Below are 12,798 nucleotides of genomic sequence, written 5' to 3' on the forward strand. Positions count from 1 at the left end.
GCCATGATCATTAATCACAGTTCAGACAAATAAATACCAGGCAGAAGGAAGGCATTTAGTGACTTCAGCCAAACATGCACTGTCTTGCTCTGGCTGTTAACACATTTTTCTGCTTCATTTGTTTACATGTTCTGTTAGCAACTCGCTTGGTAATCAGATCAGCTTATGACATCCCTGCCTGTGATAAGACTTTTTGTCCCAGTCTCACCAGAAAATTTGTAATGAGGACATTTGTCCAAATGTCCAAAATGTAATGGTGTGACAATCGATGGCATAACACCACCTTCCGCATCCTCCCATTTCCTTTAAAGCATTTCTGAAAATTATAGTTCTTACATTTGTTCACTTTTGACACAGTGTTGCATGATATAAACTGTACTGTAACAATTTGGAAAGGAAAATATAGAAAATGTAATGATTGGAACTGAAATTACAACATTCTGAGCTCCGGACCAATTTTGCTATTCCACATTATGGGTGAGACTGTGCTAATTTTTGACACTTCATATTGTAATATTGTGCACCGAAAAAAAAAAAAAAATCAACAAAATATGGGTCTGTAAATTACAGTTTGACTGTAATTAAGAGATGTCCAAAAATGAATCTAATGAAAGTCTCACTTTCAAAGGTTCTGCTTAATTTCAGTCTCATCTAATTTCAGCAAGATATTAAAAGACCAGTGGAAAAAAAATTCTGGCTTTAAGTCAACATCCCTATATTAGGAGATTTCATTTGTTTATCATGTCAGCATCAGTAACTGAAATTACGACCTCACAATGTCAAGGCAGGCTTTGGAAATTTTTTATATTTTATTTATGATCTTCTTTAGACACAATTAATTCTAGTCAGCGTCACAGGGGGGTTGGAGTCTATTTGAGTTACCTTCGGGTCAGAGGCAGAGTTCGCAGGGCCAACACAAAGACATGCGAAACAAACAAGCATGCACACTCACTTCTAGAGTCAGTGTAGAATTAACCAAACATTTTTTAGCATTGTGGAAGTAAGCCAGATTATCCAGAAAGAACTCTACACAGAAAGGCCCAGAGATTCAACCCGGCTTGGTGTGAGGACGCAGTGTTTGCCACCACACCACTTTCCAGCCGCTCTGTCATATTTAACCACCATTTGGACATTTGTGTTAAATTAGAGGTAATCCCTTCAAGGCCGATTAAATTTGTACTGTATATGGATGGATAAACATCTTGGTTGTTGACTGTGCTGAACTAACTGAATGAAGCAGTTCCAGAATTTCTAATGCCATTTCAGTGCTATTAAAAGCGGATGCCAAATGTCAATGTTTCCAAGCTGAGACTGTAAATCTGTCTTGAACAATTATTAATTTTAAGGCAGGGGTGATGGTGAAACATTGATCTCTGGATTTGACTTAGCAGCAGCTCCTCTATATGAGTTTTCACTGCTTTTTAAAATATTAATCAGAAAAATATGCTACAATTTTGGTAAATGTTTCGTGCATTTCTTGTGTCTGCCAGCGTTTGTGGTTTTCTTTACTAAAATGGTGGATATTAGGAAAAATCCTCTCATTCTGTTTGGCAGGAGTTCCTTACCATGACTGAATATCATCAGTACTGTCTGGAAATCCATCAAGAAAACTTATTTGAAGATCAAACAGCTGCAGAGACCAAATAGACCAGTTCATTTAGCTGTCCAGCTTTGAACTGCTTTCATGTTGTGTGTGTGTGTGTGTGTGTGTGCGTATTCCTGTTAGTATTACAGAATCAGAAATTTATCTATTGAACATTGCTGTTTATACTGGAAACCACAGTGTCCAAACCTGCCTCTCTTTACCCATGTCAGCCATCATTAAACACGTTTGACTGAGGCAGCCTCCATTGCTTTTAGTTCCACATTAACTGTACCACTGCACTCCAAGGACATTGTTGATTGTGGCTAGGGACCACATGCATAAATTCCTCTGAGCACTGGTGACTCAGGCTTTCTGTGTCCCATCCTGGTGTCTCAAACTTCATTGTGCATAAAGTTAAGCCTTATGATGGCAGTGACTCTGAGCACACAGTAGAGGTGACCTTACAACAATTAAAAAACCTTAGTATGGAGACTTCTAGTTAAAAGTATGTATTTTTACTCTAATTTAGCCTGTAGTTGTTACCTAGCTCCTCATTGGTGTCAGCTTGGCAGGGACAGAGAAATATAAGGTGACTTATCATCTTAACATTGCAAAGAAATGTTTGGAAGCGATGATTCTTTTGACGCACAGTTAGGTAGAGGAACTATGTAGTCCACATGCTGTTGCTAATGCAGACACACTAGGAACTATTCCTTTCTTGTAAAAGTTGACTTATGTCACTCACACAGGCTATTCACAATGGTGCCTTTCTAAGGGGTAAAATGAAGGGTTGGTTACAGCTGAAAACACCTAAAAAATCCACCAAATAGCTGTAAAGTACAGGAAACAATGTGACCAAGAAGTTAAGTTTTGATCAGCCAAATTTAAATACTTTTTGTAAATAAATCACAACCCAGTCACCAAAATAAAAAAGTTGCCATACATATTTCAACAAGCTAAAAATTAGTTTAATTAAAAGTCTGAGCCCACTATTGTGTGCGAGGAGATTTTTAGCATAGATGTCATGATATACTGATCTTTGCTATGTTTTACAGATACAGCAAAGTCATAAAGTACATTATCTATGTACAGTGTCCTCATGACCCACTGCCCTGCATGTTGTTGATGTTTCCCTCAAATGAATGGCTCCTTATCTGGCCACTGCATTTGGTATCATTTGAATCAGGTGTGGTGGTGGAGGGAAACATCGAAAACATGCAGGCAGTGGGTCCCGAGGACCGGAATTGAGAAACATTGATCTATGATGTTCACATTAGAAGGCTGACAGTGGGCTGGTCGAATAAGTCATAGACTCATCTACAGGATGACCTGGGCTTGAGTCCACTCTTTCGTAAGATGAGATAAGACATATTTAATTGTCCCATAGGAATACCTTAAGCTCAAAGACCCTGTATCATGTAGCACACATGCAACAGCATCATCATGCTTAATCACATATTTAATGGGATTGTACAAAAGAAAAAAAGAAAAAAAGCAGACTCAAAAGCAGTCGAGCCTCCAGAGGAAGAACGCATTTACTTTATTAAACTGTAAAGTAAACTTAAGGTGCTGCTAAGCAGGTGTCTAAGAAAACAGAAAAATACTTTGCATGAACCTGATAGAAATAAACTAAATGTGGACGGAGTCGCGACACAGAATAGAATGATGACCCTGGCACGGAACAAAAGAAACATTTACTCAGAGGGAACTAATGACAAATAAAGGCCTTGTGTGGCAGTGGGCTAACTGAATCCAGGTGTGCATGGACTGAGACAACCCCAGGAACAGACTGAGGAAATTAAACAAGTACATTGGACATTAAACAAAATGGAAACCCAAGATGAACCTTAAAGCAGAAAGCAGAGGAATAAGAATGACAAAATAATACCAAAACGTTACAAAGACCCACACATTAAGGGAGAATATCTTCATGGGAAAAGGGAACAAAGAAATTCTTAAACTGGGAAGATTTACAGGTTGGAAGATTTTATTTTTCTCTTAGCCTTCTTCTTACTGTATTGTTTAGTTTGTTTTTGTACCAAAATGTGGTTTCTGATTACATAAAAAAACAACTGGGTTAGAGTAAGGAAAAGGTTGTGGTTTGGCTTAAAATGTAGCCTTATATAACCACTTCATTAAAGCATTGGCATGATTCTGAGCCCTTTTTTCATTTAGAAACCCTAAGATATTATGAATTTGTGGTCTGTAGAAATCCCAACATTTTCTTAAGCAATAGAGCTGAAAATCAAACCATAATTAAAACTATATGAAGTCTGTGATTAACTAACTGCTTTTGCTTATCGCTGTTTCCTTTTGCCCAGTTCACTTAGAAATGACAGGAAAAATCAATTTTAGAGAGGTTAGAAGATTTGTTATTGAAATATGAGAAGTCAGAGTAAAACTTACACATGCCAGACCTGATGTGATTTCTTAACCAGTAGCAGGCTACACTTGTTTGACTCTTGTGGGAAGTGACTTTGCTGTTGTATGTTTACCTGCTATTGAACTCTTGAGCTGTTACTGGAAGCACAATGTCTTCCTGTTGTATGCTCCAGATAAATCACCACATTCAAAGGGAACTCACTCATAGTGTTGTGAATTGTAAAGGCAAAGACAGGCTGTCAGAGGTCTTGGCAGTGTGCCTGTTTGTTTATGATAATGATTCATGTGCCTCAGAAGAAGTACTAATACTGTGTTTAAAAAGCTACATTGTGTAGTATGTACTCCAAGAAAGATGTCAAATGTTTTAACTGTGTACAGATTACTGTAGAATATTTGTGGTCGGCAAATATTCTCTCAACAATCAAAGATTACTAAAAGGAACATTGGAAGCTTTTGTTTTCACCAGCTTGCCCTGACCTTGGCTATTTATGCTGGGATTTTCAATTCTGGCTCAAAGGCTATACTCCCTGAGATCTCCCCGTGTTTTAGTAATCACACCCCTTCATTTTCTGTTAAACACCACTCCCTTTGCTGCCACTTAATCTCAGAAAGACCACACAGAATTGTTAAACCCAAAACCCCAGGCTGGGAGAGCAGAGACATATTTCCATATTTCATTCCACTCTTTGGTCTCCCAGGCCGCACAGATCCTCAAGACAACTCCCTGAGTGGCAGAACGGAAATGGAGGAGAGGCAGATTTTAACACCTTATGAGTCAATACCTTGAGTTAGACCTTGTATATTTTAGAACACAAAGTAAATCAAATTGATCAATTATTGTCTTAGTATTTATGTCTCTTTGAATCATTGGCCTGGTTTTGTTTGGTACATGCTGAGAAGAGGAACATTATGATGTCAACTGTGTCTCGGGGTACAGTTTCTTGGTTTATATCAGGTCTGCAGTGTTGCCAAAGCACTCGAAGAAATGATCAACAATGGCTGAGGGTCTAAGAGCAACTTTTAAAGGGACGGGGGGCCACACACAAAGTGATAGCTTTACTAGACACATCCACTTGTCAAAACAACAAGACTCGTTCTTGTGCACATGTGGGAATCAGGATGCAGACAGACAACACTTTGAAGTAATGTAAGGCAAAGAAACGCAACAATGCTCTGAGATCAAATTTAGTTTATCTCATTCATTATTTTCTCATAAATGTACGTACTTGTGTAGAAATACAGATGACAGTACACTGATTTACATTCATTCTCGAGAGAATTACCACTACTCACCTAATAATAACCATGTCTTAACCTTAAACAAGTCTTCAGCCTAAATTTGAATGATTTATGTTACGACGATTTGCTTCCCCCTGCTATGTATATTATGTAAACAGATTTAGGTCCTCACAACATGAGGAACTTGGACCACACACTATATGGTAATTATACTTATATGAGATTGACCTGGTTAGCTTCTTGGAATGACATCTGGCTGATCCCTTTCTTGTGGCCAGAAACAAATTCTGTAAGCTAGTGTTGTTACAAAAAGGAAAAAGGAAGTAGTCGTGCAGCCCTGCTTCCTCTGGATTTCTGTAGTGTACAAATGTCATGATACTTTTTTCCTTAGACACAACTTGTATTGTTCTTATTCTTGTTAGTCATCGGTGCTTCTGTGTGGAATGTTTTACACGTGTCCTCAATCTATTTTTTACCTACTTTAGATCTCAGGTACATTTTGAAGCAGTGGCAGCTTCTATCTTTGTTTGGCCTGTCGTTCCTCTGCTATATTTAATGTTTCTTTCTTTTTCATCAAAATAGCTTGACAATAAATTTAGATTTATTGTTGTCAGGGTAGGATTAAGACTATTACTATAGCTTTGTCATTTTCACAAGACTAACACTTGAAGTCAAAAGCTTGAAACTGTCTGCTGCATGCCCTGGAACACAAGCATTCTTGGTGTTTCTGAAGTTTCTTTAAGCTCAGGGCGTGTTGGAGATTGTTATTTACCATTAGCATGCCACTGATGACTGACATCCAAATCTCAGAGATATGAGTAGTGCTAGGGGAGCTATCACATTTCATCTGATAAAAATATTTTCTTGGCCCTCATTAGAACATGTGGGTTCAATAAACCTTGCTAAGAATCATTTTGGTTCCCTTCAATAGCATGAAAATCAACTTATCAGCATTTGGATGAAAGTTAGTATGTTTCAATTTATTCATTGGCTCTCCAATATTATGTGCATGTGTTTGTGTGTGCAATAGCGAGTGATTCATCCTGCACATGGGCAGAAGTTTTCTGTTAACTTAAACATTTAATGGATGCTGCGTTGACTTTTTTTGTATCTGTCAATACAAAAATCAAGAAATCAAGACCCCTAAAACTTATGGTAGTAATACTGAAGAAAAATGTTAATATATGTTTATATGTGCTTGCAGATGGAGTGTGCCAACTTTGTTCGTCTCCTGCAGCCCTACAACCGCACCCACCTGTTGGCCTGTGGCACCGGTGCCTTCCAGCCCATGTGTGCCTTCATCTATGTGGGGCACAGAGGAGAGGTAAGCAGAGAGTGAAGCTGGGCTGTGTGTTTTCGTGTTATGGGGCTCCCACACAGAACTCTGAGGGCCTGAATTTTGGTAAGACAATTGTCTCAAAACATCAGTTATTCACAAAACCACAGATGCAAATACTTTTTGCAATCAGTTAGTGTTTTTCAGAAAAAAACTGGGGGAGAGCTGTCAGAGTTGTGCAAGAAACATTAGAATATGCATGCTTAGCTTTACTTTCTCTACCTAAAGAATAAGTGATTTTCTCAGGCACTGCAGCCACTGCTCAGTTTGGAGTGTGCCTTTTAATGTTAGAAATTTAAAATTTTAATTTATATATAAAATATGAAATATAGAATATAAAAAAGACTTGTCATGTGCACACAGCTGGCCAATTAAAGCATACAGTGGTGGAGGACAAGGAGCTATTCAGTACTCAAACGTACTACAGACTGTACTCTTTCAACCAATCAGCATAAGACTTACACACCTTTTGGAGGACTGTGTGCAAGCTCGTCTGTGTTTGTTGAATACCCCAAATAATTTAGTTTGCATTTGATGCTGGGTTACCAAAGGCTGCCACTGAATTGAGTTTTCCAGCAATCAGCAGCCTATTGACTTTTGTTGTACCATCCTAATTCCCAAAAAGTTGGGATGCTGTGTAAAATGTAAATCAAAACAAAATGCAATGAAATGAAGAGGTTAGAAACCCATATTTTATTGACAACAGAAAGGAAACACATCAAATGTTTGCTTTTTCGTGAAAAATACAAGCTATTTATAAAATTGACGGCAGCAACATGTCTCAAAAAAGTTGGGACCAACTTGAACAATATGGCTGTATTTAATGTCGTGGGATAATAATGGATAGTTCAGTGTGAACTAGTACACATCATTCTACCCTGAATTATTGATGAATACAAAGATTAAAGTATCATTACCCAACAGGAAGACTATATATGAGAGGATATGCTGGTATGAGGAGGCAATGGTCCGGTTGAGGAGACTTGATGCTGATTGAACAAATGTAGCATGTAAAAGTATCCTTTTTTATAAAAACACTGTATAATTTGACTGGAATATGAGTACAGATCGCGAGGTTCACTATAGGCAGCTCTGCTGTGAGTTTTTCTTTAGCAGTACTCAGCCATGCTATGAGGATCTCTATACATCTTTTCAGCTGCACAGGCTGGCTCTTTTTCACCACCACTCACCTCAGTGGGACTCTCTGCAGTGTCTCACTCTTGGACCCATTTAAAGAACAAGAACCAATGAATGGGGCCATTAAGACAAACTCGTAGCTTTCTGTTTCAAGGCAGTTTTCCAGAAAGTTGCCCAGTGTGCAGCCATGCCCCGCTCAGTGGGAGGGGGTCAAAATTTGCATTGGGAAAAGGAAACGCTAGATGTTGGCAAAGAGATGTGTAGGGGAAATGAGTGCAGTGGGTGTGTGCCAATCTTTTAGAGAATGTGTAGTGGGTTGTGTGCACAAGTAAAGTCCATTACAGCATTTCTCATTTTCCATATTGATTTTGGTGCTCAGTACAGTGTTTGCTCTCCTTGAGGTCATTGTCATTGTGTTTTTTGGACTGTGGGTTTCATGGCACATCATTAAAAAAACTGCTTAAAAAAACTCTTGATGCAAAACTAAGTCTACAATTCTTAAAAAGTGTCACTGCCTTTTAGGATAGAGCTGACATGCTACAAAAAGTAGGTCACCTGCATCAGTTGTTGCCGTTGAATCATGTAGGAAAGCACTTGAACTTTTTTGGCAACAACTGATATCAAGCATATGTAGCATTTAAAGTATGATTTATGGTTTTATACTTTGTGGTATATTTCACCAAATGTCTGTATGCAGAAGTGGGACTACTCAGATTATCCTTTAGTATAATGCTCAGCCATGTTTCTGAATAAATAATAGTTTGACCTTATAGGCTAAAATGTAGAAACTGTGATGCTACTGATGCTACTAAGGTTTTTTTTTTTATGAATGTAGTGCATCTGTAATATATCATAATTACTGCTGCATTTGCTTTATTTTGTCCATACTGTATGTTTGTGTCTGTGTCTCTGTTAGAAGGTTGGGTTTGTGTGAGTATCTGTGTGTGCCGAAGTGTGTGTGACATGACTCAAACAGGTTGTGTTAGCTGTTTGTGTCAAAATGTTGCCTGACTGATCTTGAGGTACCAGCTGCTCTTCAGCTGCAAACGCATTGCAGGTGAATGTGTTTGCAACAATTATTCAGACCATAAGCACATCCTCTCAGGTAGTCAGAATGTCTGTGTGACAGGACAACACTAAAGGGAGCCTGTTCATTTATTTAAACAATCGTTAACTGGTGGAGAACACACATCAGGTCTGTTTGTGTGACCTCTCCAAGGAACCGAGGCTCGGAGGCCTTGGACTGGACTCTGGGTGGGATGACCTTTGACGTTCTAGGTGTTTCATCTCTGTTAGGGGTAGATGTACACATATTCTATCTCTCAGACACCACCCTGCTTGCCTCTTTCGAAGTCAGGTTGTTATACTGTTGTTGAAATGTCACAGAGGAGTTTGACAAAATCTATGAGAACTTGTGCGAACTCTGGGTTTGGTTCATTTCAAAACAGCTGGCTTTAAGTGAAGAAACAGGCTCATCTTCAAACAATGTTTTGTCAGAATACATTTCGATTGGACTTGCGGTTGTTGTTCTTTAGCATTAGGTAATCCTAACAATATTTCATCCTTTGTAAATGCATGCGACAATATTCTAGTCCACTAACCACTAGACACACCCTCGTGTGAAGGGGATGTCAGTGGTTTTGATATATCTGGGAGGTCATTGGGAACAGACAGCAGTTTGAAGCCACAAACAGCATTTTCTAACTGTTGTGTAATGAAGCTGAATTTCATTTGGCCTGTCAAAAACTGACATTATGGGCTAGTTTAGTGAACAGATATTTATTTCAAAAATTATTTTTTATAAAACCAATGTTTCACTTAATTGTCATCATATGGTATTCCTCTTTATCCCTCTCAACATATAAGCCCACACTGTGTTTCTTTAGTCTGTGTTTTGCCTACTTCTGTCTCTCTCACCCACAAACCCACACTCTTACTCTGACATAAAGCGGCGTCCCCGTGGTGACTGACGCTAGTGCCTGAGCAGCGTCATAGATGTGAAAATAAACCATCTTGATACTGTGACGACACAAAGGGGACAAGACCACACACACACACAGTCAAACAAAACAAATGACACCAATTTGGACATATAAATATGCGGGAACACAGACAGAAACACACACAAACATGATGAAAGACATATACATTGAGACACAAATATATAGAAATGAGTGTTTATCAGAACACCGATGCACACAAAGACAAAACAGATACATCCACCGACCAAAAGGTGATAGGACACGATGGAGAAAATGGACATTTAAAGACTTAAAATGCTAGAATTTTGATCAGTTTCACAATTTTTAATGAACAGAAATTGTTGTTGATATTCTGAATAGAAACTTGCCAACTTCTTCCTCAACTGTGTGCTTAAAATCATCCATTTATTATTCCATGTATATTGCATTTGGATCAGAGCTGTTCAAACACCAGATAATTTATGACCATAATTGATCTAATATGGGTTTAAAGCTAGTAGAATTGCTTTAATTTTTCAAAATACAAGGTTAAATAATGGATAAGGTGGGGTTAAAGAAATAACAAAGAGAAAGATTTTAAGAGGTTAAGTGATTATAATGCTTCTTGTGTGTCCATGTGTTAGAACGGACACTTGTCTCAGTGGTTTTGTAGTTGGGTTATGTTGCATTTTGCTTGGCAGAGCTGAGAACAAAGTGGCCTTAATGTTTCTCTGTATCACAGCACTCTTGTGTGTTTTGGCAGAGTTTGGCCCAAGTGACTCTGACAGTTCAATCTGCTGCACCATTCTTCTGGATCACAATGAGAAAGCACACACACACACACACACGCGCACACACACACACACACAAGGAATTTATAGAAGCAGTGATGTTATCTTCTGCAACAAGAGAGCAAAGATGTGTTGAAAAAATAAGTATGACTAATGAATGAACTAAATAGCACCTCTGCAGAAAAAGAGATGCACAGCAACTGTAAATAATGGGACATTTAAGGCATTAGTATTTGTGTGATGCATAGAATCATTCTTACACATGAAATGTGATTCTCTGCTTGCTTGTGTTTTATCAGTAAATTACTGAACTAAAAAAGTTCATGAGGTAGAGACAAATGAAACTTAAAAAAATCACAGTGATGGAGGACTGGGTGACAGGCAAGTCAAAACGGGATTCAGAGTACTTTTAAATATCCCTCATCATGTCAAATTCAATAAAGTGAAGCCTGTGTTTAAGGATACTGTTTGCCGGTGGGCTGTACATGTTCACTTTGCCACCTGTATAAGTCATTCAAACCTCCTGATGAACATTTAAAAGGTTACATGTGGATCGAACGGAAAAAGTTAACAGTGTCTACTTATTTCCTGAGGTCTTCCAGTCTATGAATGATCCTGCTGTATGTAGCATTTTACAGTATTCATGCTACTCAGTATGTATTGTTATATTTCACAAATGAGCGTCTGGTGCACGTACTAAACATTCGTGTGTGTCCGTATGTGTATTGTCCACTGTACTTTTATCAAGCTGATTTCTATGTCATCATCTCCCCTGTGATCTCTGCTCAGTAAGGACTCGCCCACTTTGTAACAATACTCCATTGTCTATTAGAGGAACAGAGACTGTGTCACAGGGTTCACTGTAGGGACACTGAAATTTGTAACATGGATTGCAACAAACTGGAGGTTTTAACCGTCAGTCTCGTCACCTCCCATTCCCCTTTTTATCCTGAAAGTGGACTGTATTTGATCACAGTCTGGCGTCTCTCGTAGAGACAGCCTGGCACATTGGTGGCATTGAAGTGGAAGAAGAAAGGCTAAACACAAAAGGTCCTTTGTCCATAGTGACCCTTTTTTAACCTGACAAATTACACAGTCCAAGAATGTGGAAAGTATTCCGCAGGTATAGTTGACCAGCTTGTGAATGATTAGAAAGAACCCCTTCGGTTATTTAATTACTTCCTTACTTCTTCACTGCTTGAAATTGAATAAAGATTGATGTAAAATGCAATCAATGAAATCCTTGGAAGTATCAGAGAGTTTTTACACTGTTTTGATACGTACACAGTACAAAGTGGTTAACAAGGTGACAAGCACTAAGTTTTATTTCAAAGTCCACTGTTGCTGCAGCCTAAAGCTGCATCAGTTGTCTTGGACCAGGGAAGAAGAAATACATCTGGCATGCTGCTGCTGAAATGAAACGGAAAAATATTTCACGATTAGAGTGCTAGTTCAATCTGTTATTTGGCAATGGAGAGTGGAAAAAAGTTTATCTAAATGTCATGCAATATGGCCTTACATTTATACTTTGTCAGTGACTGCAGGGTACTTGTTAAGTTGGTTTTATGCTTTCTGGAATCATAATGAAATCTGCAGCTATTAGCATTCCTAGTGTAGATAAAGTCTGAATTTTAAGTGGAGTTTTTATTAGATAGCAGTGTTATTCTCTGTGTTTTCCTTTATTATGCTGTTGGACTCCCAAGATCCAACACTCTGAGGACAGATCTGCTCTGGGAACTTGGTGGGAAACTTGTCTGAATTCTGGCGGCTTCACTGATCCTGCATTTCCTCTTATCTCTGACAACGCCTTCTATCTCAGACGGACAAGAGTTCGGTGAAAGGACGAACATGTCTGAAAACTTAACTGAAACTAAAAGAAAAGCTCATAGTCTGATTTGTGTGGACAATGGGAAAAAGAGGCAAAAGAATGGCCTGTCAGTAAGAAAAAGCATGGTAATGTTTTATAAAAGATTTGCATTGATCTGCTGTGCAGCCATAGATGCTGACCTTTCATTAAGCAAGATGATCAGCGGCAGGTGGTGGGTTGGGCTGCCGGTATCTATAAAGCTAAGAAAAACTGATGAAGAAAATATGATTCGGTTATTTGTTTTACCTCAGTAATCTGAACCATTTGATGCAAATTGTTACTATATTTATAGGGTTTCTGGAGAAGTGATTAACATCCAGTTGAAAGATCCCTTCTCAGGGACCACCTGCTGGAATTAATTACTCGTAACTGTGTCTTCTTCCTCCCCAGCATGTGTTCACCATGGACCCATTGAATGTGGAGAGTGGGCGAGGGAAGGTTCCCCACGACCCCAGCTTCCCCTTCACCAGCACCTTCAATGGTATGTCCCATTTATTGGC

General features: G+C 38.7%; 1 protein-coding gene across 1 annotated transcript in view; it reads left to right on the plus strand.

Moving 5' to 3' along the window:
• Positions 1-12,798, plus strand: part of sema3bl (sema domain, immunoglobulin domain (Ig), short basic domain, secreted, (semaphorin) 3bl) — a 60,957-nt gene that overhangs the window by 31,427 nt on the left and 16,732 nt on the right. Inside the window, exons 4-5 of the mRNA XM_072366655.1 lie at positions 6,411-6,530; positions 12,689-12,779. Of these exons, the coding sequence (XP_072222756.1) occupies positions 6,411-6,530; positions 12,689-12,779 (211 nt within the window). The remainder of the gene's footprint in view (positions 1-6,410; positions 6,531-12,688; positions 12,780-12,798) is intronic.

Source organism: Leuresthes tenuis, unplaced genomic scaffold (genome assembly GCF_036924035.1).
Source record: "Leuresthes tenuis unplaced genomic scaffold, fLeuTen1.0.hap1 SCAF_16, whole genome shotgun sequence".
Classification (NCBI taxonomy): Eukaryota; Metazoa; Chordata; class Actinopteri; order Atheriniformes; family Atherinopsidae; genus Leuresthes; species Leuresthes tenuis.